The 26411-nt window shown below is 46.5% G+C and overlaps 1 protein-coding gene across 1 annotated transcript; it reads left to right on the top strand.

The window, feature by feature from the left end:
• On the top strand, window positions 1-26411 carry NCAPD2 (non-SMC condensin I complex subunit D2). Its single transcript, XM_007469429.1, has 31 exons — window positions 1-127; window positions 8448-8523; window positions 8851-8909; window positions 9396-9577; window positions 9889-10031; window positions 12314-12441; window positions 12514-12637; window positions 12819-12966; window positions 13976-14173; window positions 14525-14659; window positions 14759-14846; window positions 14943-15123; window positions 16469-16593; window positions 17180-17419; window positions 17719-17893; window positions 18407-18491; window positions 20141-20274; window positions 20954-21086; window positions 21180-21264; window positions 21340-21507; window positions 21804-21973; window positions 22674-22785; window positions 22860-22983; window positions 23066-23221; window positions 23564-23741; window positions 24202-24296; window positions 24770-24850; window positions 25006-25189; window positions 25723-25849; window positions 25954-26109; window positions 26329-26411. Exons 1-31 carry the CDS (start codon window positions 1-3, stop codon window positions 26409-26411), a joined length of 4200 nt encoding a protein of 1399 aa, XP_007469491.1.

Below are 26411 nucleotides of genomic sequence, written 5' to 3'. Positions count from 1 at the left end.
ATGTCTCCCCAACTGTATGAGTTCCATCTGCCCTTATCCCCAGAGGAGTTGTTGAAAAGTGGAGGGGTGAATCAGTATGTCGTGCAAGAGGTACTGTCCATCAGACATCTTCCATCGCACCTTAAAGGTAAGACTCCATAGCTGCCACTGTGCCTAGCACTTCAAAACAACCACCCACATGTGATGATATTTTGTCTGTCTGTCCCACTACACCACTAAGCTCCATGGGGGCACGGAACATGTCTTTCCTATTCCTTACTGTTTTCTCCCTAGCGTTGCATTACACGAAGAGTATATTCATTGACCACCTTCTCTAGGTTATTCAATAAACAGTCTTGGTGTGTATGGTTAGTCTTTGGGGAGAATTTTATTTTAGATCTTGACTTCTTACTATATGCCAAAATAAAGTACTGGTGGCTTTAAGAGTTGTAGGAGAAGATAGCTCCTAGAATGTCTGGGACTTGACCTGACCCGTTTCAGGTAATACTTTTTTAGAGTCTAGATCACATTTCCAAGAGTGCGATAATGGAAAACATATGTGCACAGTTGCAACGCTGTACAATACATGTACAGTGCAGTTGCCCATTGAAACCTAGAGATGACCGAGAACAATTCATGCGTTATCAACAAGACCCCATCCGTAATGTCAGTGTACTTCTTGGAAGTGTCTTGTGTCAGTTAGATTGCTTTGGAGAGTTATAGAGGGTAGAGATTAAGGCTGTGGAGCCAGGCTGCCCAGATTTGAATCCTGGCTGCACTACTCTGACCTTGGACAGTTACTGATTCTCTCTGTGCCTTGGTTTCCTCATCTGGATAATAACCTACTTCGTTTGTTATCTCCTACAACAAGTAGGGTTCATTAATTATCAAGTACTTTGATAATATAATTTCAGCTTGTTTCTTCTTGGCCTTCCCATCATTGTTGCCAGATGACAGCTCCTTGCTCTGATGTGCAGAAGTAGAAGAAGGGATTTTTCTGTCTTGTGCTTTTTCTTCTTTCTTGTTTTAAAACTACCAGAAGTCTTATAACAGACTTAGCCAGAACTGGATCAGGTGCCTATTTCCCTAACTACTGGTAAGGGAAGTGGAATTATCCAGATTGGCTAAATTGATCAATATCATTACCTAGGCTTCCCTAAACCTGAACATATCATCATTTGGTAAGCAAGGAAGAGAACAGAGTGTGGAGTTGATGGGTGTCCACAGAGAGACCATTCTCTCCATATTGCGTGGATCTGTGCATCACCAATGGCACAAGCTGCACACTCTAGCAAACTGTTCTTCAGTTGTTATTATGCATCACTTTGTTACATGAGTGCTCATTCCTTTTAAGAGTCCTTTTTAGGGCTTCCCTGGTGGTGCAGTGCTTGGGAGTCCGCCTGCCGATGTAGGGGACGTGGGTTCGTGCCCCGGTCTGGGAGGATCCCACATGCCACAGGGCGGCTGGGCCTGTGAGCCGTGGCCACTGGGCCTGTGCGTCCAGAGCCTGTGCTCCGCGACGGGAGAGGCCACAGCAGTGAGAGGCCTGCATACCACAAAAAAAAAAAAAAAAAAAAGAGTCCTTTTTATAACAGTTGCATTGCTTTTGGTATTTAGAACCCTAAATATAAGTTCTACTATAAATACACAAGATCAGGTCATTTAATTTGTTCAAGTATTTACTGGTGTTATGCTATGTGCCAGGCAGTGTTCTAGGCACTGGGGTACAACAGTAAATAAAGCAGCCAAGGTGACAAAGTTCTTTCTCTCAAGGCTTTCAACAAGTAATAAATAAATATGGAGTATGTCAGATGGTTGTAAATGCCAAGGAGAAAAGTAAAGATAAAAAAGATTACGGTGAGCCAGGTTATGGGCTAGCATTTTATGTTGGATGATCAGAGAAGGCTTGCTGATAGGTGGCATATGAGCAGAGACCATACAAGTGAGGAAGTTAACTATGCAGATTCTCAAGGAAGGGCATTCTAAGCAGACAGGAAAGCCAGTGCTGGCCCTGAGGTGTGGGGAAATGTCAGCGTGGTTGGAGGGGAGTACTCTAGGGAAAGAGAGGTCAGGTGGGAAGTGGTACAGATTATTCTAGAGTCTTGCTCTTCAGAGTGGTCTTCAGACCAGGAGCATTAGTATCGTGATTTAGGAGCTTATTAGACATGCAGGAGGAAGACCTATCCTCAAACTACTGAATCAGAAATCCATTTCTTAAGAAGATCCCCAGGTAATTCGGATGTACATTTCAGTTGGAGAAGCACTGATCTAGAGTGTTGTGGGTCATGGTAAAGACTTCAGCTTCAGAGAAAGTGAGCTTGAAAGCCATTGTGTTTTGAGCACAGGAGTGACATGGTCTGACATTTTAAAAGTATATCTACTGTGTTGAGCAGGGACTGTAAGGGGGAAGGGAAGAAGCAGGGGACTAATTAAGAGGCTAATAAAATAATACCAGGCAGCTTACCTGGGGTGATAGCAGTGGAGGTGATCATAAAAGGTTAGATCCTGAGTGAATTTTGAAAGTAGAGCCAACAGGATTGTTGATGGACTGGATTGGATTTACAGGGTTCGAGAACGAAGAATTGTGGATGATTATGAATAAGGCTTTTTGACTTGAGCAGCTAGAAGAATGGAGTTGTCATTTACTGAGATGGGTAGAGTATGAGAGGAGTGCGTTTAGACTGTTGGTTATATGATTGTGGAGTTCAGGGGAGAGGTTCCAGCTAACGATACACATTTGGGATTTAATATTCAGCATGTAGAGGGTGTTTAAAGCTGTGAGATTGGAGTAAGTATTGATGGAGAAGAAAAGCAGTTTCAAGACATAAGACCTAAGGCAGTCCAACATGTAGAGGCTGGGAAAAAGAGAGAACCAGTAGAAGAAACTAAGGACTAGTTGTTGAGGCAGAAAGTGAACAAAGATGCTAAATTAAGAGAAATTTCAAAAGGGAAAGGAGAGATCAGCTACACATTTAATTGCTGGACTTAGCAATGTGGCAATGGCTGGTAACCTCGAACACTATTTCAGAGCCGTGGGAATGAAGCCTGATTGGAATACGTTTATGAGAAAATGGGAAGAGAGAGGTTAGAGAGGATGAGTTTAGATAACCCTTTCTGGTTGTTTTGCTTTAAGGAGTAGCAGAGAAATAGGGCATAGCTGGAGGGGCAGGCAGAGTCAAGGGAGGACTTTTTTTTTTTTTAAGATGGGCAACATTACATGTGTATGTGCTGAATGGGAACAATTAGAGAGGGGGGAAAGCTGATGCTACAGAGGGAGAGTGAATGAGTGTCGGGAGCAGTATCCTTTAAGGAGTCAGAGTAAGCGATCTGGTGCTCGGGGGAGGAGGTGGGTTATTAGAGCATGGACACTTTATCCACAGCAGCAAAAAAAAAAAGGCAGAGCTTAGGGCACAGGTGCAGGTCGTGCCGATAAATACAGACCTTGGCACAGTTGGAGTTTCTCTTCTGTCCGATTCAGTTTTCTCAGTGAGATAGGAAGTGAAGCCTTTAACTGAAGGTGCATTGGCGGAAAATGATCTTGATGTTATGAACAGAGGAAAGGTGTGAAATAATTGCCTAGAAGAAAGCAAATAGGCCTGGGAACTTGTTATATAGGCTTACTAAGAAATACTAAGGGCCTACTTGAGGTCATAAAGTGAGAATAGTTGGCATGGTTTTATGTTTTTTCAAGCCACTTTTATTTGTGTAGTTACATGAATGGAGTAATCAGTCAGTGGGATATAATCCAGATTTACAAGGGGAGTAAATGTGTTAATAATTAGTGGAAAAAATTAGAAATATAACGTCTAATGATAGAGGAACAGTAAGTTAATTGAGGTACATTCAGTGGAATGTTATGCAGTCATTAAAAACAATTACAAAGGTTTTTTAAAATTTCCTTATTGTAATATTAAGTTTTAAAAAAATGGAACAGAGAGTTGAATATGTGACATGACCTCAACAATAGAAATAGTATGCATAGAAAATAAACTGAAAAAAATGAGCCAGATGTTAACAGTGTTTATTTCTTTCTCATTTTCATTTTACTGTATTTTCCAGATTACAGAAGGAGGTTTGTAAGAGTGGGAGATAGCTTTCAAGTACTCAGTTACATTATGTGCTAAGTATTGTACTGACTGTTTCACGTGGATTATCTCACTTAATCTTTACCAAAAAATTCTGAAAAGCCCTATGAGGTATGATCTGTTATTATTCCCAATTTACAAAAGAGGAAACTGAGACTTGGTAAGCTAAGTAGCTTAGCCTAGTAAATGTTCAAGCCACATGTAAACCTAAGCAGGGTGACTAGACTAGATCAGCGGGTGATGCTTCAGAGAAGTAAAGGGGGATGTGAATGGAGAGAATCATTGGATGTAATAAAAAATAGGTAATGGGTAATCTTTGAAGAGAGAATAGCTGTTAGATTGGTAAATTTCAGAAACTAGGTTTCAGGGAATTGAGAAAGATTACACAAAATTTTAAAGGGATATGAGAGCAAAGTCAAATGAAAGGCACTGATCATTTTTGGTTTGTTTGTTTTAAAGAAGTAGGGGCCTGAGCACATTGTCAGGAAAAGAGCATTCCCTAGAGAGGATGAAGCCAGAGGTGAAAGAAAGGAGACAAGTCTTTGGGGCAGTGAGACAGCTTAGCTTTAGAACAGAAAATCTATTCACTTGAGACTGAAGCAAAGAATGAGAAGGTGTTGGCAGAATGACTTGTTGACAGAGAGGCAGGATTACATGAGGGAACCCATGCTTTGGGTCTCATTCTTTTTGGTAAAGTAGAAAGCAGTCATCTGGTAAAAGAAGAGAGGCAAAGCATAAGAAGTGGTATAAAGAAAGGGGGGAACATGCTATGGGTATAGCGCTAGGGAGTCAGTAGGAATTGGAGAAATAAAATAGTTTGTTAAGCATCGCAGAGGACCAGGTTGTAGTTGAACAGCATAACACTGCAATATGATGAATCAGGTCAGTGAGCCAGCAGTGATAATGTAGTACAAGGTTCAAGCTTTGCTTTCTAGGCAAACCCACTTCTTACTGCAGAAAAGAAGAATTTGGTGGAATTCTTTCCCTCCCCATCCACAGAAAGAACTAGATATACAACTTGGTTCAAAAGTTAACTCCCGGGATTTCCCTGGTGGTGCAGTGGTTAAGAATCTGCCTGCCAATGCAGGGGACACGCTTCGATCCCTGGTCCGGGAAGATCCCATGTGCCGCGGAGCAACTAAGCCCGTGCGTCACAACTACTGAGCCTGTGCTCTAGAGGCCGCACATCACAACTACTGAAGCCCCCCTGCCCTAGAGCCCACGCACCGCAACTGCTGAGCCCACGCACCACAACTACTGAAGCCCACGCACTCTAGGGCCCACGTACCACAACTACTGAGCCTGCATGCTGCAGTTACTGAGGCCACGTGCTGCAGCTACTGAGCCCATGCACCACAACTACTGAAGCCCATGCACCTAGAGCCTGTGCTCCACAACAAGAGAAGCCACCACAATGAGAAGCCCGCACACCACAATGAAGAGTGACCCCCACTCACTGAAGTTAGAAAAAGCCTGCACGCAGCAACAAAGACCCATCGCAGCCAGGAAAAAGAAATAACAACTCCCATGCTGCCTTGCTACTCTTGCATGTTATAAGTCATAATTAGCTGCTACTCGCTTTTTTTGTGTGTGTGTGGTACGCAGGCCTCTCACTGCTGTGGCCTCTTCCGTTGCGGAGCACAGGCTCCGGACGCGCAGGCTCAGTGGCCATGGCTGACAGGCCCAGCCGCTCCACGGCATGTGGGATCTTCCCGGACTGGGGCACGAACCCGTGTCCCCTGCATTGGCAGGCGGACTCTCAACCACTGTGCCACCAGGGAAGCCCTGCTACTCCCTTTTATACTGAAGTTTTTATATAGAAGCAGTACAGTGAAGATGAAAAGAGCACTGAGTTTGAGAGTCAAAAGATGCTGGGTTTTCAGGGAGTTCCCTGGTAGCCTAGTGGTTAGGATTTCAGGCTTTCACTGCTGTGGCCCAGGTTCAATCCCTGGTCGGGGAACTGCAGCCCCCCAAAAAAACAAATGCTGGATTTTCAAAATGTAATACAAGTACAGATGTCCCCCAGCTTACAGTGGTTCAACTTATGATTTTTCAGCTTTATGATGGTGCAAAAGCAATATGTATTCAGTAGAAACCATATTTCGAATGTTGAATTTTTATCTCTTCCTGGTTTAGCAGTATGTAGTAGGATACTCTTCTCATGATGCTGGGCAGCAAGCGCAGCTCCCAGGCAGCCACATAATCACAAGGTAAACAACCCATACACTTAGAGCCATCCTGTACCCAGACAGCCATTCTGCTTTTCACTTTCAGTACAGTGTTCAATAAATTATGAGAAATATTCAAGACCTTATTATAAAATAGGCTTTGTATTAGATGATTTTGCCCAACTGCAGGCTAATGTAAGTGTTCTGAGCATGTTTAAGGTAGGCTAGGCTAAGCTATGATATTCAGTGAGTTAGGTGTATTAAATTTTTGACTTACAATGTTTTCAGCTTACAGGGGATTTTTCAACATGTAACCGCATCATAAATCAAGGAAAATTTGTGGTAACAAATGAACCTAAGTGTATTACAGATGTTTGACATAATCACACTAAAGGATTGCAGAAGAAAATAACTAACCTAAGTAACTAGGAAACCCAGTATTTCAGTTTTTTTGTTTTGCTTTGTTTGGCTGCGCTGTGTGGCCTGCGGCATCTTGCCTGACCAAGGATCGAACCCGCACACCCTGCGGTGGAAGTGCGGAGTCTTAACCACTGGACCACCAGGGAAGTCCAGTATTTTGACTGTAAACTGTATATAAAAGAACTTTACACGATTAGCGTAAGGTAGTTAGTAAATTTATTTTTTAAAGGGGTGTGGGTTAGCAATTCTGAAACTGTTTTATGTGTATACTAGGATTAAGCAAATATATAAGTGAATTTATGTTTTTAATATATACACAGATAAAAATATAGGGGTGTGTGCATTTATACCTACATATATGTATATCCTGCTTTTGTCTACTGACAGGGCCTAAAAGCTCCAACAGCAGTGATCTTAACTAGGGCCTAGAACTTGGTTTCTACATACCATTCTCTCATAAAAGAAACCAGGACTCCAGTGAGAATGGTTGATTCCAGGACTGAGCCAGGGAAGGTACAAGACGAGCCTGGAACATCTTGTGGTACAAGAAAGTAAGAGAACAAGAGTGAAGGGAGCATGTCAGAGACACAGGCCAAGTTGAAGGAGCTCCCAGTGGTCAAGTATGGGACAGTCTGAGCAACAAAATTAATAATAAGAAGAATGGATTAAAACACAGAATAAAAGAAACGTTCATGAGCCCATTCTGTTATAAACAAATAATTGGATACATAAATGAAGGGAAAGTAACAGCTCATAGTTAGCCTGGCATTCCCATTAAGTAAGCATAAAAGGAATGATGGAAACAGACGAATCACCATTTAGTAAAGGTAATAATTGTGGCAGGCCAGAATCATCCATAGATGCTTAAATAAGTGGGCAGAATGTGGTGAGAAACAGGATTTTCAAAGTATCTCCCCGCAAGATACTTATTAGTTGCAAAGGGGAAAATAGTAACTTTGTAGCGGAGACACCCAGGCAAACACTACCAACTGATCAAAGTTAATATCGCTAGTAATAAGACATTGACATCACCTACTTCTGGGTATGATGCATCGGAAGGACCCATCCTCCCTTTCTCAGTGATCTAGCCAGAAGTGCATGACCTCAATCTAATCATGAGAAAATAGCAGACAAACCCAAAGTGAGGAACGTTCTACAGAATAACTGGCAAATACACTTCAAGTGTCAAGATCATGAAAGACAAAGATTGGAGGAGACTAAGGAGGTATGATAAATCGATGCATTGTGGTACCCTAGGTTGGCTCCTGGTCTGGGAAAAGGACAAAAATAGAACAGCTGGCAAAATTCAAGTAAGATCTGTAGATTAGTTAATAACATTGAATTAATGTTCATTTCTTGGTTTAGAATGGATCCTTGTACTATGGTTATATAAGATGTTACCATTTTCTGGGTGAAAAATACAGGAACTCTGTAATGTTTTTGCTACCTTTGTAATTTCAAAATTAAAAAAAAAAAAAAGATCCTGAGTTTGTGTTCATTACTCATTTGGACAAGTCACATAACTACTCAGACATTTAATTTATTTTCCCATAAAATAGGCACAGTACTGTTTGCTTCATCTAGTTCAGAGATGTGGTAAGAAAACTCAAGTAAGGCTTTAATTGTAAAACAGGACAAAGTGTCAGATGTTACTATAATAGGAGAATACATTGAAATGAAGTGTCTACTTTTGTGATTCTACCAAGAAAAGCAATTAACTCCATTTTCTGCCATGAATAGAACTTACCAAAAAGGCCTGTCCCTCTGTATTGATCAGTTTCTTTCATCTTTATAGCATTTCAGGCTGCCTTTCGAGCTCAGGGGCCCCTGGCTATGCTGGAGCATTTTGATACCATCTACAGCATTCTGCAGTGAGTAAAGTACCCTCTGATACTTTAAAAAGAACGGGTGGCTCTTTGCCCTAACTTTGCATGTTAGTCCTGAAGTTCCAAATGATAGTTCACTGATAGATGGTTCTGGGTGCGGATATTTCTACTCGTGAGCATTTACCCCAGTTTGCCACCATATTTATTCAGTCGAGTAATTTCACGTGTTTTTTTTTTTTTAAGTATTAGATTCCTCAGGTTCGATCATGTTTTTTTTTTTTTAAGTATTAGATTCCTCAGGTTCGATCTGATCTATTAGAATGGGCTCTGCAGGTTCCTGTCTCACCCCCCCGCACTTTCTTTCCCTCATAGTCACTTTCGAAGTATAGACCCTGGCCTCAAGGAAGATACTCTGGAATTCCTGATAAAAGGTGTTTATGGGATAAAAGGTGTTTATGGGTCGGGGGTAGGGGATGGAAGGTGTGTGTTGCTGTTTGTTTGTTTACTGTTTCCTGCCACATGATGATATCAAGGCTGTGGTGATTCAGTTGGTTTGGCTAAGCCCGGGGACCTCTGACCTATAGGTCTGTAATCTTGGTGGGCAATACAGAGTTATGTGTGTTCACTGTAAGGGCAGACCAACAATAAATCCTTCCCACTCTTGAACGGCCTCTCTTCAATAGAGGCAGTTCTTCCTGTTGCCAGAGAGAAATTGGGGTAACTGGAGTGAGAGAGTAGGGATAGGGCATGTTCAGGATATCAGGGTCAGGGGTCCCAGAGGACTTAGCTTGTGTTGTAGCCACTGAGAGATGAAACACAGATCTTTGGTAATCTGATGGCTGCAAGTGCTTGGGGTTTTGAAGTTGGGTTGTATGAGGAAAGTGAATGAAACTGACTCCAGATCCTGCCCCTCGCAGTGGTATCCCGCCACACCCAGGAACTTCCTGCCATCTTGGATGATGCAGCTTTGAGTGGGTCAGATAGAAGCGCACACCTAAATGCCCTCAAGATGAACTGCTATGCTCTGATATGCCTCTTGGAATCCTTTGAGACCATGGCCAGCCAGAAAAGCCTCATGGACCTGGCCCTTGGTGGGAAGGTAATTTGTTGTTCCTGGCTCACTTAATATGGGATCTGGGGAGATACAGGAATTGGTGGGAAAGATGGAATTCAGTGATTCTGAGAATCTTTTCCTTTCTGCCCTTGACCCATGTTTAAGGTTTATGAAGAGGCACTCAAAAGTACCACAGTGTATCTTTTGCTGACAAGCAGCTCTTTTATATTTTGGAACTTGTAATACTTCTGTCTTTCCTTCTACCTTGTCTCAATACTGGATAGTTTGGGCACTCAGACTAGCAGATCATGATCCTTTCGGCTTCTTTATTTTTTCTTAAGTATATGCTTTTTTAGGGTAGGAAAGCCCTGGCCAAGGCAACCCATGGCTTTGACTGGGAAGAAGAGAGGCAACCAATTCTTCAGCTTTTAACACAGCTGCTCCAGTTGGACATCCGTCACCTGTGGAGTCACTCAGTAATCGAAGAGGAGTTTGTCAGGTGGGTAGTTGATTGCTATAGGTGATATTGGCTGTGAGGAATGAGGGCTCTGTTGCTAGATATGCTGTGTGTGTGTGTGTGTGTGTGTGTGTGTGTGTATTTATGTATGTACGTATGTATGAATAAATGACTGCATTGGGTCTTTGTTGCTGCGTGCGGGCTTTCTTCAGTTGCGGCGAGCAGGGGCTACTTTTCGTTGCGGTGCATGGGCTTCTCATTGCGGTGGCTTCTCTTGTTGTGGAGCACCAGCTCTAGGTGTATGGGCTTCAGTAGTTCTGGTGTGTGGGCTCTAGAGCGCAGGCTCAGTAGTTGTGGCACACGGGCTTAGTTGCTTCGCGGCATGTGCGATCTTCCCAGACTAGGGATCGAACCCGTGTCCCCTTCATTGGCAGGTGGATTCTTAACCACTGCACCACCGGGGAAGCCCTAGATATGCTTTTTGTTTGTTTTGTTTTGTTGTTTTTCAATTTTTTAACTTTTTATTTTGAAATAATTTCAGATTTACAGAAAAGTTGCAAGAATAGTACAAAGAATCCTCTATATCCTTCAGACTCCTCAAATGTTAACATTTTACCACATTTGCTTTACTAGATATGCCTTTTAAATACTTCATTTCATCCCTCAGTTCTGTCTGTAATACACAGAAGTATTCCCATTACGTTGAATTGTTCAGAAGTAGATAATGAAGATTAGAAACTGCGTTGAATTTCTCATCTTTAATGCCATTTTTTCATTCATGAAACAGTATTTACTGAGAATCTCCTAGGTGCATGGCAGGTGTCATTAAAGTCACTGAAAACCAGTGTTTCTGCCCTCTTAGAGTTTATATTTTAGATCAGAAGACAATTTTTTAAATAAGTAAAAATATATAATACGTCTTATAGTTTATTACTGTGGAAGGAGTGGGAAGTTTGATGGGAAAGTGTTGTAATCTTTATCAGCTGTTCTAGCAAGACCCCTTTGAGATGGTGACATTTGAGCAAAGCCCTCGAGAAGGTAATGAGAGCCATGAGGATATTTGGAGGGAGAGCAAGGGCAAGGGCAGGAAACAGCAAGGACGAAGGAGGGAGTGTGTTGAGCACATATAAGTAAGAGCGCTGAGGCCAGAGCTGGCAGCTGAGACAGGGTGAGGGGTAGGCTGTGAGGTCGGGGCAACAGGGAGCCAGTTGCAGGTCCTCATAGGCCATCACGGTTTGGCATTTATCAGAGTGAGATGGGGCCACTCGGGTTCGGAGCAGGGCAGTGAGGTGGTCTGGCTTGTCTTCAACAGGGTCATCCTGGCTGTTGTGTTGAAACAGACTCTGGAGGGAAAGGAGGAAAGCGGGAGACGAGTAAGGAGGCTGTGGCGGTCACTTGGGCAAGAGATGACAGTTGCTTAGGCCCAAGAGGGCGGTGGAGATGGGGAGAAGTGCATGCAGTCTGTACTTGTTCTTTAAGGAGAGCCTACGGGATGAGCTGACAGATGCATGTGAGGTTTGAGGGAGGGTGTGGTCGAGGGTGACTCACCCAGGGTTTTTGCCTGAGCATTTGGAAGAATGTAGCTGCCAGTAACTGAAATAACGGGGAAGGCTGTGGGAGCGTGTTTGGGGGGACAGTAGAAGTTCTGCTTTGGACATAGAAAGCTGGAGGTGCCTATTAGACATCCAAATAATGTCAGATTTGGTTGTGGAATGTACAAAGCTGGAGGAAGACAGGAGAGTGGTCTAAGCTAGAGCACACATTTGGGAATATAATGTATTTATATAAATGGTATTTGTAGCCATGCGACTGAATGAGATCACTAAATCAGTAAGCATAGCTAGAAGAGAGCAGAAATCCAAGGACTGTACCTTGGGGCCCTCTAGCATCAGGAGAGTGAGATGAGGAGGAAGAACCAGCTGAAGAAACTGAGAAGGGAGTCTGGCCTCCTGGTACCAAATGAGCCATGTTTCAAGGAGAAAGAAGTGACCAGTTGTGTCAGATGCAGCTGAAAGGTCAACTAAGATGAGGACTGCATTGGCCATTTAACAATGAGAAGTCAGTGGTGATTTTGTCCTGTCTTTTATCATATATTCAGCTTCTGTAGACGTTATAACTGGTTGAAAGTTGGTAATCCAGAAGGAGGAAGTACCTATCTTCCTCCTTTGGGGGTCAGCAAAGTGAAGCAACTTGGTGTAGAAGGCGATAGAATAAAGAAAACTAGAAGACCCTGACTCGGGCAGCAGAGGTGGAATGAATGAGGCAAGACCAATGTAGTTGAGTCCAGACCGCTGATGTCACCATCTCAACTCTTCCTTTCTCAGTTTGGTTACTGGCTGCTGCTACCGCCTCCTGGAGAACCCCACCATTAGTCACCAGAAGAACCGCTCCACCCGGGAAGCCATAACACACCTGCTTGGTGTCGCCTTGACACGTTATAACCATATGCTGAGTAAGTTAGCCCTCCGCTTTGCCCCGCCCTTTTCATTTGGCCCATGATTTCTCATGTGTAGCACTTCCACAGGTGCCACTGTGAAGATCATTCAGATGCTGCAGCACTTTGAACACCTGGCATCTGTACTGGTGGCAGCTGTGAGTCTGTGGGCAACTGATTATGGAATGAAGAGCATAGTAGGAGAGATTGTAAGGTGACCCTTCCTTCTCTAAGTTTCTAATTTTCATTTCCCTCAGGGAGAGTATAAAGATTGGAAATTGCTTCTCTGTGTAACATTAGATTCCTTCAGATATTAGACACCAACTTTACCTTCCCTTACTGGGACCTGAGTAATTAAGTTACGCTGCTATGGCTATGTTTTTTCCCCTGTGTAGAGAGATTGGACAGAAGTGTCCCCAGGAGTTGAGTCGGGACCCTTCAGGGGCAAAGAGCTTTGCCACCTTCCTGACAGAACTAGCGGAGCGTGTCCCGGCCATCCTGATGTCCAGCATGTGCATTCTACTAGATCATCTGGATGGAGAGGTAGGTGGTCCCCTGGGGATCTCAGGTTTTTCTAGGGGTTTTAAGTGCATTGTTGAAAGGCTGTTTCTTAACAAGAAGGAAGCTTTCACTGAAGTCAAGTTGTCTAGGCTAATCACTGTGGCAGTTTCTTCCTATAGAGAAGCAGATGAAGTTTATTGAATTAAATAAAGAGCCACTTATTAATCCTATTTCAATATCACACTGGTTTCACCCAGGTCTGGTAGGGGAGATGACAGTTCCACAGCTTAAGTCTAGTGAGAGTGACTCAGCTGTGATTCTGGTTCCCATTCCTCAGGATTGAAGCCCCTTCCTGCCCACCTGGTTCTCAGATCCACCCACATCATCTGTCTTATCCCTCAGTGTTAGCCTGACTGCTTCCCAAACTGATGCTGGCACTCCTCGGTGAATGTCAGGAACAAAGACAGTCTGCTTGTTCATCTAATGTACTATAACTTTTTATGCAAGATCCCATTCTCAGGCTCTTGGCCTGGCAAAAACCCCAAACACTATTCTCCATGATTCTGTAATGGACTTGGTTGGCACTAGGGCTGATTTCTGTTTCCCTGTGAGTAAGATGTGGGAAGGGAAGTGTGAGAGAAAGGCGGTGTTTATTAGTAAGGATCAAAGGCTTTGAGGCCTCAGATGAAAGGTAGTAATTAATGCTTTTCAAACGTGTTGGTGGATGGATGTGATTTCATATTCAGCTGCCACCATGGTTACCTGGGTGAGCCTTGTGGGGAAAAACTGCCCTGGGCTCTTGTTTATTTTGTCCTTACATTCTCCTCTGACCAGACAAGGCCCTTCTGGGATTCAGTTTTTTCTAGTGACCTCAGGAGTCAATGAATACCTGCTGGGCAGTTGACCAGAGAAAGTCAGAGCTAAGAAAAGCAAGCTTAACCTTGCCTAAAGGCCTTACCCCTTCTTTGTGCCTGGATGAGCACAAGAGTTTAGGAAAAGGACAGTCAGTATGGGGGTGCAGAGGCTCATACCAGCCTCATATCCCTCTCAGAATTACATGATGCGCAATGCCGTGCTGGCGGCCATGGCGGAGATGGTGCTGCAGGTTCTGAATGGGGATCAGCTGGAGGCGGCAGCCCGAGACACCCGAGACCAGTTCTTGGACACCTTGCAGGCCCACGGCCACGACATCAGCTCCTTTGTGCGGAGCCGTGTTTTGCAACTCTTTACCCGAATCGTCCAGCAGAAGGTGAGTGGCCTTTGACATGATAAAGATACACAGTACCCCTCTATGTACAGGCTGAAGAAAAGAGGAATCCAGCGTCAAAAGAAAAGTAGCTATGTCAAAGAAGAGTCTAGAATTCAGGATTCTACTACCAGTAATAAAGCTCTTCCTCTATCAAGGACAAGGATTCTGGGCTCCATTTAAGGACTACAGTATGTCTTAACCACTACAGACAGTCCTCTTGAGCTATTCACATCCCGTAGAAAAGTTTCCTTAGAATGAGTGGCTAGCTCGTGTAGACTGTGCTTCACGATCATCTTGAGCAGAATGGAAAGTGTGGGGCAGGATCTGATCCTGTCTTTCTGTTCCACATAGGCTCTGCCCCTGACACGTTTCCAGGCAGTGGTGGCCTTAGCAGTGGGGCGTCTGGCAGACAAGTCGGTGCTGGTTTGTAAAAATGCCGTCCAGCTCCTTGCCAGTTTTCTCGCCAATAATCCCTTTTCCTGCAAGGTAAGTAGTCTGGGGCCACCCAAAAAAGAAGGAATTAAATGGAAATAGCACTGAAATTCCATGACTCAGTGACCCTGATGTTCATTTTTACCTTGGTAGCTTAGTGATACTGACCTTGCTGGACCGCTGCAGAAAGAAACCCAGAAATTACAAGAGATGAGGGCCCAGAGGCGAGCTGCAGCTGCTTGTGAGTAGTTGCTGCGGGGGAGTTCTCACCCCAGACATCCTTCTCCTTGCAGCTGGAAACTCAGTGCAAGAGTCTAAGTGAGAGTTTCTCATTCAGCCGCAGTGCTGGACCCAGGGGAGGAGTGGGAAGCTATGCTGCCGGAGTTGAAGGCTACCCTGCAGCAGCTGCTGAAGCTTCCCCAGGAAGGAGAGGGGATGCCTGAGGAGGTTGCCGAAACAGAGACAGCGGAAGAGGTGGAAGGACGCATCCGTCGATTGCTAGCCAAAGCTAGTTACAAGTATGTGAAAGAATGGGATATTCTCTCATGACCTGTTAGGTTTAGAGGTAACTTTTTTTGAGAAACAATATATTTTTTTAATTGAAGTATAGTTGATTCACAGTGTTGTGCTAATTTCTGCTTTACAGCAAAGTGACTGTTAATACACATATGTACATTCTTTAAGAATTTTTTTTTAAATGAACTGCACTTAGGGTATGCTGCCATCAGATGGTGGTAGGTGTTTTCATTGCAGTAATAGTCTGAACACCAGATTTATGCCAAAGGCAAAGTCTACAATTAAGCATGCTTTTCTACTTTTACAAATGTTTAAAGAAACTACTAAAACAACTAAACATAAATTGTGTTATAATTAAATATGACCAAAGTCCTGCTTCATTTGAAGAAGGTGACCTATAAGTATAATCCTATTTCTATAAAGTAAGTTACTTAAACTTTCTGGGCCTCAGTTTCATTATTTATTTAAAAATAGTTGATTAGGTCATAAGATCTCAAGTGGCTTTCTAATTCCAAAATGTGTGAGCTGATAAATAATAACAAACGTGCTCAATCATACCTTAATTTTTAAATCAACCTGGTATGAATCCTGATCTTAGAGAAAAGATTTTTGTGACTAGAACTTGAGAGCACCTTGGCAACAAAAGCGTTATAGCTGTCTACAGGTATTCTTAAACCTCAGCCACAAGTCATTAGCTTACTTCCTACCTAATTAGGCTGCTCAGAAAGGCTGAAGAGAGGGTGGCTAGTTGGCTCTCTAATTCCCTATGTCTCTCTGGTGTCTCTGCTAAAGCATAAAAGGCAGCCTGCTCTGCCTCCAAGCATGCTAGTGATGAGTTAGGAAAAGGCTTCTTCTCATGTTTAAAGATGTCCCCTCCTCCTTCAGCAATCCTTGGCAGCCAGTGCTGGGTGAAGTTCTTAATAGCTGAGGTTCTGGCTTCCAGTTACAAATTTAAACGTGTTAGAACGTAACTTTTTAACAGTTTAATAGCAGAGTTTTGGGGGATTTTTTTGTTTTTTTTTAAGCAGGAAGCTACTTTTTCGTAATTAGACAATATATTCACATCGTACAGTATTTAAAATTTGAACAAGGACGTGCCATGAAAAATCCCTTCCATAGACCTGCTTTCCAGCCAGTTAGTTCCCTTCCCATAGTGAGCCTCCTTCTAGAGGTAATATGTAGTCACACAGTCAAACATATCTACATTTTTTCCCCCTTTTTATACAAGTGACAGAATTCTCTACCAGTAGGTCTAGGTTCTTGATGGAATCATGACAGGCTCCCTGACACAAGGCTGCAGTGACACTCTTATGGGTGCCTGATTGGTGACAGGTGATGTTCTGTCAGGCAGGCCATCATTCTCACTCAAGAAGCCATAGGCCACTTCCAGGAATCTGAACCCTTCTGTCATATGGACCCAGAGGAGTCAGAGAAGACCGGGTTCCTGAATCTCTTAGGAACTATCTTCAAAGGTAAATTCCTTTTCCTTCTTCAGTCAGCAAACAAGACACTTCAACTGTATTTATACTTTCTGTCAGACACTGGCCTGGCTGGCAACCTGGTGCTGAAAGAGGCCAGAGGGGAGTAGTGGTGCTTCTGCTCTGGAATGGAAGCAGCCTACGGGCCTAAGATTTAGTCACAGGGTATAAAAGGTTATTTCCAAACTGTAGAGGACTTGAGGAATCTTTTTTGAGAAATGAACCAACATATTTTAGAATAAATTCTAAATTTATACTTTCCTAGTGGGAATTCCCCGGTGGTGCAGTGGTTAGGACTCTGCAGTTCCATTGCAGGGGGCACAGGTTCAATCCTCGGTCAGGGAACTGAGATTCCGCAAGTAGCGCGGCACGGCAAAAAAAAAAAAAAAAAAAAAAATTTTCCTTTTTAAACAAATATTCAGCGACGTTTAGAGCTGTTGGGTTTCCCCGTATACGCGAAAAAAAAAAAAAAAAAAAAAAGCTTTCCTATTGTAGAAACAAATATTCAGCGACGTTTAGAGCTGTTGGGTTTCCCCGTATACCCTTGAACAAAAACCATCCTGTAATTCTTTAACTCTAGGCCCAGCAGCTCCCACACAGGAGAAGAATCCCCAGGAGGCTGCAGGGAACTTGGGCCCAGGAGAGACTGGCTGCAAAGACAAGCCCAGTGTGTCAGAGCCTGAGAAATGCAGGGAAAACGATGAGCTGGTGAAGCAGGAGATGCTGGTGCAGTATCTGCAGGATGCCTACAGCTTCTCTCTGAAGATCACAGAGGCCATTGGCATCATAAGCAAGATGATGTACGAACACACAACTACAGGTACACCGGCATCCCCTCTGCAAGGACTGGGTCTCGGAGTTGGAAGAACCAGTCTTGTCCGTATTTTATTGATGTCTGTCCGCTCCTTTGAAAGGCCCGGATTCTTTCTTCAATTTGCTTTGTGTAGCCCTGCGGAGTGTGCATATAGTATTTCACGGGGCATTTAGGGGAGTTGGCATCCTCAGGGAAAAAGGAGGAAGGCCTCCGCTCGCATGTTGCTACATTAAGAAAGGTTCCGTCTTTAAGTATTGGGGGAGTTTTGCCAAGCAGATAGGTGACATTTGTGTCTGTCCTCTCAGTGGTACAGGAGGTGATTGAATTCTTTGTGATGGTATTCCAATTTGGGGTACCCCAGGCCCTGTTCGGGGTGCGCCGCATGCTGCCTCTCATCTGGTCGAAGGAGCCTGGTGTCCGGGAAGCTGTGCTGAACGCCTACCGCCAACTTTACCTCAAACCTAAGGGGGACTCTGCCAGGTAGATGGGCTGTGTCTCGCCTCCTGAAGGAGTTGGGGGGGAGTGGGCACCCTTCTTCTAGGGGAGTTCTAGCTCCAGAGGCACTAGGTCTGTAATGGGCTCGGGGTGGGGCTGAACTTCCAATGAAACCCATCCCAAGCAGTTATTTGGTTTGTTTTTGTTTTTCTTTTTATTGAAGTATAGTTGATGTGTACAATATTAAATGTTATAAGTGTGTAATATAGTAATTCACTATTTTTAAAGGTTATACTCCATTTATAGTTATAAAATATTCCCCATGTACAGTATATCCTTGTAGCTTACTTTATACATAACAGTTTGTACCTCTTAATCTCCTGCCCCTATATTGCCCCTCCCCCTTCCCTCTCCCACTGTTGACTGCTAGTTCTCTATATCTGTGAGTCTAAAGCAGTTATTTATTATTTGACACTGTGCTGGGATTGCCTAATAACCTGTTTGCCAGGTTCAGCTTCTTGGTCTTTTAATGACCCCTGATCTCTGCTGTTCCCACAGAGCCAAGGCCCAGACTTTGATTCACAATCTCTCTTTGCTGCTAGTGGATGCCTCAGTTGGGACCATTCAGTGTCTTGAGGAAATCGTAAGTCTCCTCACTTTGACTTACTCATTCAGCAAGTATTAGTGAGTGATTACTGTGTGTTCAGCAACTTACTCAGCCCTGCAAAGAAGTATAAGATTATTCGCTTTCAAGTCTAGTTGGCAGCCCAAAACACAAAACATTTCTAGAGCAATGCAGCAGATTGCTAAGTGGCCCAGGCAATGATTATAGTAATGATAGTAATATAATAATAATAACACATTATGCCAGGTACTCTATTTAGTACTTTGCTCATATTAATTTGCTAATCCTCACAACAGCCCTAGGAGGTTATACTATTATCAGCATTTTACAATGAGAAATCTGAGGCACAGAGATCTTAAAGAAGTTGGCTAATTTCAGCTACTTAGGAGCAAAGGTTGAGATTTAAACTCAGGCATAAGAGTTCCAGAAAACATACTCTTACCTGGTATGTTATATTGACGAGTAGAGTGGGAAAGGGAGCAGTGTGAGGTGGAATACTCGAGGGAAAAGCTTCCTGAAGGTGGCAGGACTTAATTTGGGCCTTGATGAGTAGGATTTAGAGAATTAAAGAAAGGAGGGAGTTAAAGAGAATTAAAGAAATGAAAACATTTCAGACAGAAAGCCAAGAAAGAGCACTGCCTATGTTGTAGAATGAAGACGATTGTGTTCTGGCTCAAAACTGTCATCTGGAAAAGATAGGCAGTTGGAAATGTGGGTTGGAACTAAATGGGGAAGATCCCGGGATGCCTTTCAAGAGTCTAGGACCTGAACCTTGTCAGCCAGGGACTCCAGCATTTTAGTGAGGCAGAGCTGCTTTGAAGGGTTTGGATTATGGGACAGAAGGCAGAGGTGGTGCTGACCACCAGCGTCCACTGGGAGGAGCGTCACCGCTGGCCACGTTTTTTCCTCACTGCGGGAAAGAAGAGCCTGCTGGTGGCACTTGGCCCGAGATCTTGCAGAGTGGCTGCCGGCCAGGAGCCCATACAGCAGGCAAAGGAGAGCTATTTCTGCATGGTGAGCAGAGCTGTGGCATGATGAAATAGACGTCTGGGGAGGTCACAGCATACAGGTTGGTTGGAGCAGAGGCTAGGGACAGGGATGTCCCTGGAGGCTGCTGGAGATGTGCAGTGACAGGGGTCTAGACTTTGGGGGTGGGAGGAAAATCTGTAGAATTGCACTTTAATGGAAGATAAATTTTAAGAGGAAGAATAGGTCGGACTAAGTGACTGATACATAAAATATTAGGTGACTGTGAAGTTTGAAGCATATGTGACTGTTGGTGTTGGTGCCACTGGCAAAATGAAAAGGCACGAAAGGACGATGGCATCCATTTCAGACATGTTGAGTTAGTGGTTACAGCAAGAAAACCTACTAGAAATCTCCAGAATGTAGTCCAAACTATAGATGCACATGAACTCGAGGTCAGTTTCAGTGTGTCTGTCATCTTAATGAACGTAGTTTTGAAGCCATGAAAGCAGAAAAGTAGCAGTACCTACTGGAAGTACCTCTCCAGACCCCACTTTACATTTCGAGCCTCCTCCTTCCTCTCCCACTCCTCAACATTGCCTTTACTTACTTAGATTCTCGATATTCTCTTCAGAGGAGGTGGACCAAGCATCAGGGGAATTGTTATTTTTTGGCCTGAGCCCTTTATCTTTTCTCTTCAGCTCTGTGAGTTTGTGCAGAAGGATGAATTGAAACCAGCAGTGACCCAAGTGCTGTGGGAGCGGGCAACCAAGAAGGTGCCCTGCTCTCCTCTGGAGCGCTGTTCTTCTGTCATGCTTCTTGGGATGATGGCACGGTGAGGCTCAGATCCAGACAGGCGGTAGGACGAGAGAGGAAGGGAAGGTTCCCTTAAGACTGCTTCAGTGGGGCTTCCCTGGTGGCGCAGTGGTTGAGAATCTGCCTGCTAATGCGGGGGACATGAGTTCGAGCCCTGGTCTGGGAGGATCCCACGTGCCGCGGAGCAGCTGGGCCCTTGAGCCATGGCCGCTGAGCCTGTGCGTCCGGAGCCTGTGCTCTGCAACAAGAGAGGCCGCGATAGTGAGAGGCCCGCACACTGCAATGAAGAGTGGCCCCCACTTGCCACAACTAGAGAAAGCCCTCGCACAGAAACGAAGACCCAACACAGCAAAAATAAATAAATTAATTAATAAACTCCTACCCCCAACATCTTCTTTAAAAAAAAAAAAAAGACTGCTTCAGTAATAGCAGTCAGGCCCAGCTGGGCTCTGTGCATGCATCAGCCACCTAAATGGAGACTAAAACAGTGACCGTACCAGTCTACCCCCAGGCAGCAGAAACAGTGGGGTCAGCAGAGCAAGAGGGATGCCAAGGGGCCACCCTACGCCAGAGCCTCTCTGTAGCGCTCCAGGGCTCTCGAAGCCCTGAGTTGGGTGCTGGTTCCTAACCCCCTTGGTGTTGTCCCCCACGCAGAGAGGTCCGTGAGTGGCTTTAACTCTGTGGCTTCCTTCTCCTAGAGGAAAACCAGAAATTGTGGGAAGCAACTTAGACACACTGCTGAGCATAGGGCTGGATGAGAAGCTTCCACAGGACTACAGATTGGCCCAACAGGTGTGCCGTGCCATTGCCAACATCTCTGACAGGAGGAAGGTACGTGGGGTGGGTACGTCCAAACTAAGGAGAGTGGGCGTCCTCCTGTCCACCCTCAACACACACCCGCGTTGTCTTCCCTGCTTTCGACAGCCTTCTCTGGGCAAACGTCACCCTCCCTTCCGGCTGCCTCAGGAACATTGCTTGTTTGAGCGACTGCAGGAGATGGTCACGAAAGGTGAGCTACCATGAAGGGCCTCGGGCAGAATTGGGCCTTTGTCTGCAGTGGCAGCTTCTCCCTTTTGCTGCGCAGGCGTTGTCTGCCCAGACCCACTCTGGATCCCGTTCAAGGAGGCGGCAGTGACCCTCATTTACCAGCTGGCAGAGGGCCCCGAGGTGATCTGTGCCCGCATGCTGCAGGGCTGTGCAAAGCAGGCCCTGGAGAAGCTGGGAGAGAAAAGCACCCCCCAGGAGGCCATGAGTAAGTAGGCAAGAGGGTCCGTGGGCCCACGGGCAGCAGCCAGCTTCTGCTGCTGTCCCTGCCGGCCAGGAGCCACTGACACCACCACTTCCTACAACCACTCCCGATCCCCTCAGCCCACGCTGTCCCTTTCTGTCACTCAGGCCGGGCCAGTCACTGCTACCACACCCTCCACCCCCATCTCTTGCCTCTTCACTGGGGTGTAGAGCGCGTGAGCAAGGGGGCCATCAGTATGGCAGGGGCCTGTGAGACTTGATTGTCTTTTTCTCCCTGCTTTCCCGCTCCCCCTCCTGCAGAGGACACGCCCGTGCTCCCCACTTTCCTGTTGATGAACCTGCTGTCCCTGGCCGGGGACGTGGCTCTGCAGCAGCTGGTGCATCTGGAGCAGGCAGTGAGTGGAGAGCTCTGTCGGCGCCGAGTTCTTCGGGAAGAACAGGAGCATAAGACGAAAGAGCCAAAGGAGAAGGTGAGTGGCACGCCTGCGCATTTGGGTTCGGGTCCCAGGCGTTTCCCAGATTTGCTTCCGGCTCTCAGGTCCTTCACATTTCCTTCTGGGGATCTCCGCTTCTCTCCTGTTAAATGAGCTGATGGAGACTGCCTCCTTGCTGCAACTACTCTTAGTGAGAACAAAGATGGATCACCCAGGAAGGAAAGTTTTAGGTAAATACAGAGCAGCGAGATAGGGACCTTGGCATAAGACACAGGCTGTGCCCTAGGCAGTGTTTGTTAGTTAGCACACTCCCACGGCCTTTCCGGCAGCCTTGGTGACTGGGCCTAGCACCTGATGGGACCTTGTATTCTCTCCACTAGAGGCAGTGATGTCTGGCAGACAAATGATTGACAGAGCCCTGCAGCAGTGAGATAAAGTCTGACCTTCTCTGTGACCTTGAACCATTGTCTGGCAGGCTCCATCTGTTTACTGTGTATAGGAAGTTATATGCTTCTGAGGAGGAATTCAGAAGAGATGTGGGATGCTTTGGCAACTTAAACACAAACAGACCTAGTTCTTTTCCAGTTTAATTCAAGAGTCCTTCTTTGGATACACGTGAAAAGCCTGTGAATGGTTTTGTAGAATTTGCCTTTCCTCAGATCCATTTGTGCAAAATGAAGGGTAGGCTGGAATCAAAACGGTCTTCTCACCCATGACCTGGCTGCTTTCCCATCAGAATCCAAGCTCTGAGGCCACCATGGAGGAGGAGATGGGGCTGGTTGGGGCTACAGCTGATGACACCGAGGCAGAACTCATCCGCGGCATCTGTGAGCTGGAGCTGCTAGATGGTGAGAAGAATTGCTGAGTGACCGTCTCCCTGGCTACGTAGGCTGTCCCAAACCTAGAGTTGTTCCTTCACCAGGCAAACAGACACTGGCTGCCTTTGTTCCACTTCTGCTTAAAGTCTGCAACAACCCTGGTCTCTATAGCAACGCAGAGCTCTGTGCAGCTGCTTCGCTTGCCCTTGGCAAGTTCTGCATGATCAGGTAGGCCTTGGGGTGGGCATCACCTTCTCCAGGAGGATGGGGGATGCTGTGGTTTCCCTGATGATCCTCTCTTTGCCCCTAGTGCCACTTTCTGTGACTCCCAGCTTCGTCTTCTGTTCACCATGCTAGAAAAGTCACCACTCCCCATCGTTCGATCTAACCTCATGATTGCTACTGGGGATCTGGCCATCCGCTTCCCCAACCTGGTGGACCCCTGGACACCTCATCTGTATGCTCGGTGAGGGACACCTCACAGCGCCTTCGCCGTCCCTGCCAGCCCTGGAGGCTGTGGTGAAGTCAGTGTGAGAATCCCCAAAACTGTTCCCTGGTCTTTAGTGTTCCCTTGAACATCTGTGCAGGCCCTGGCTGAGTGTGGCCCCAAAGGGATTGATGCTTCTTGTCTAAAGCCTTGGTTACAGCCTTGGCCTCTTTCCCCAAACCCAGCTTTCAACTCTAAACATCCTCTAACTGCTTCTAGAATGGCACTAGGAAGAGGCCATTGAGTCCTACTGAGGGCCTCTCTGCCAGCGTCAGCTCTAGCCCGTGGTCTTGGTCCTAATGACTCGGATTTCATTCTTAGTCTCCGGGACCCCGCTCAGCAAGTGCGGAAAACAGCTGGGCTGGTGATGACCCACCTGGTCCTGAAGGACATGGTGAAGGTGAAGGGGCAGGTGAGCGAGGTGGCCGTGCTGCTCATCGACCCTGCCCCTCAGATCGCCGCCCTGGCCAAGAACTTCTTCAGGGAGCTCTCCCACAAGGTGAGAGGCGGGGGCAGCTTAGGGCGTGCTGCCGGGGGACATGCAGGTCACCTCGTCTCTTTTTTTTTTTTTTCTTTTTTTTAATTTATTTTATGTATCTTTGGCTGCGTTGGGTCTTCGTTGCTGTGCGCTGGCTTTCTCTAGCTGCGGCAAGCGGGGGCCACTCTTCGTTGTGGTTCACAGGCTTCTCCTTGCGGTGGCATCTCGTTGCGGAGCATGGGCTCTAGGCACACGGGCTTCAGTAGTTGTGGCACGTGGGCTAAGTAGTTGTGGCTCGTGGGCTCTAGAGCACAGGCCCAGCAGCTGTGGCACACGGGCCCAGTTGCTCCACGGCATGTGGGATCTTCCCAGCCCAGGGATCCAACCCGTGTCCCCTGCATTGGCAGGCGGACTCCCAACCACTGCGCCACCAGGGAAGCCCACACCTCGTCTCTTTGATATGACTCTCTCTCTCTTACAGGGCAATGCCATCTATAACCTCCTTCCAGATATCATCAGCCGCCTGTCAGCCCCTGAGGGAGGAGTGGAGGAGGAGCCTTTCCGCAGCATCATGAAGTAGAGTTCCCTGGGCCTTGGGGCATGGTTTCCATATTGTAGAGCAGCCTAGGAATCGGACAAACCTGTGTGTGATTTCTGGCTCTGCTCCTCTGTAGCCGTGTGGACTGCAGCGATAACCACCTCTCTGTGCCTGTTCCTCCTGTGTAAAATGAGGCTAGAAATACTTCCCCTTTATTAGTTCTTGAAAAGATTCAGTAAGGTAAAAGTCCTGACACTGGATGGCAGCTGCTTTTGTTATAAATTTCCAGTCACAGTGAAATTCCTCAGGAGGGTGGGGTGGACCCTTCCCTGAGGCATGAGAGAGGGCAGGAGGTACAGGCCCGGGCATGGGCTGCAGCACAGAAGAGCCTGCTACGGAGTCAGGAGGATGACAGAAGGCTGGTGCTGGGGAGGGTACAGGGCTGGTGTTGGCAGTGGGTGGGTTCGGAGCTGCCCCCAGAGACAGCACATCCGCATCTCCCCTCCTGCAGGCAGCTCCTTTCCTACATCACCAAGGACAAGCAGACGGAGAGCCTGGTGGAGAAGCTGTGTCAGCGGTTCCGCACGGCCCAGTACGCTGCCTTCCTTGAGGGCTCTTTGTGGCGAGAGGGAAATAGGCGCCCCCCCCCACACCCAGGGGCCTCCCCGGGGCTGTGGGAGGCTGATGAGGAAGGAGGCCTTTCCCTCCTGGGTCCCACTGCTCCTCACAGAGCCGTCCTGCTTGTAGGACCGAGCGCCAGTACCGGGACCTGGCCTATTGCGTGTCACAGCTGCCCCTCACAGAGCGGGGCCTCCGCAAGATGCTGGAAAACTTTGACTGCTTTGGAGATAAACTGTCAGATGAGTCCATCTTCAGCGCCTTTTTGTCCGCTGTGGGCAAGTTGCGGCGTGGAGCCAAGCCCGAGGGCAAGGTGAGCGGCGCCCACTGCATTCCAGCCGCAGTTCATTCTGCTGTTCTGAGGCTCTGGATTTCTGACTTAGCCCCAGCTGATTGCAACCAAGTAACCAGAGTGACCTGATTTTTTTTTTTTTTTTTTTATTTATTTATTTTTGGCTGTGTTGGGTCTTCGTTGCTGCGCGTGGGCTTTCTCTAGTTGCAGCAAGTGAGGCCTGCTCTTCGTTGCAGTGAGTGGGCTTCTCATTGCGGTGGCTTCTCTTGTTGCAGAGCATGGGCTCTAGGTGCGTGGGCTTCAGTAGTTGTGGCTCGTGGGCTCAGTAGTTGTGGCTCGCAGGCTCTAGAGTGCAGACTCAGTAGCTGCGGCACACGGGCTTAGTTGCTCCGCAGCATGTGGGATCTTCCCGGACCAGGGCTTGAACCCGTGTCCCCTGCATTGGCAGGCAGATTCTTAACCACTGCACCACCAGGGAAGCCCCGACTTGTTTCTTTTTAATCATAGAAATAACTATATTTCCAGGCCTGCTTTTCACCTCTTTTTGCCTCCAGGCTGTAATAGATGAATTTGAGCAGAAGCTTCGGGCCTGTCACACCAGAGGTTTGGATGCAATAGAGGAACTTGAGATTGGCCAAGCGGGTAGCCAGAGAGCCCCATCAGCCAGGAAACAGCCTGCTGGTACGTGAGGCAGCCCCTCGCAGGACAGACCAGGCGGGGCCCTCCTCTCAGATACAGGTTCCTTTTTTTTTTCCTTTTTGGACTCACGCCTCTGCCTTTTCTAGTCTCTAGACACCGGCGTCTGGCTTCTGTAGCGTCACACAGTGACTTTGTCACACCTGAGCCCCGCCGTACTACCCGATGGCATCCAGACACCCAGCAGCAAGTTTCAGGAAAGAAACTCAGAATCGTCTTCTCAAGTGATGAGTCCAGCGAGGAAGGTACGGTGCTTCCTTCCACACCCAGCCCAGAAGAAGCACAGCTCGGGGGGCGGGGGGGAGGCTGGCTTTGATGGGGTCCTGCTGCGTAGGCCCCCTGCCCTCAAGGTCCTCTTCCTCCCTGTGCAGTGTGGTCTGGGACTGTCCCATTTGTTCTCTGAGACCTATGTTTCACCATCTTTGTGACTCAGCTTTTTCTTATTCCCCCAATTCTTTGAATAGAACCATCAGCAGAGATGACAGATGAGACACCCAAGAAAACCACCCCCATCCGCCGAGCATCTGCTCACAGGCACAGGTCCTAG

Source organism: Lipotes vexillifer, unplaced genomic scaffold (assembly GCF_000442215.2).
Source record: "Lipotes vexillifer unplaced genomic scaffold, Lipotes_vexillifer_v1.1 scaffold395, whole genome shotgun sequence".
Classification (NCBI taxonomy): Eukaryota; Metazoa; Chordata; class Mammalia; order Artiodactyla; family Lipotidae; genus Lipotes; species Lipotes vexillifer.
Note: the sequence above shows the minus strand (reverse complement) of the source record. Positions and strands in the feature narration are given on the sequence as shown.

Coding starts and splice junctions, on each gene's coding strand:
- NCAPD2 (XM_007469429.1), top strand. CDS start 1: ATGTCTCCCCAACTGTATGAGTTCCATCTGCCCTTATCCCCAGAGGAG. Junction 8,524..8,850: donor ACCATCTACAGCATTCTGCA/GTGAGTAAAGTA, acceptor TTTCCCTCATAG/TCACTTTCGAAGTATAGACC. Junction 24,851..25,005: donor CAGCGGTTCCGCACGGCCCA/GTACGCTGCCTT, acceptor TCCTGCTTGTAG/GACCGAGCGCCAGTACCGGG.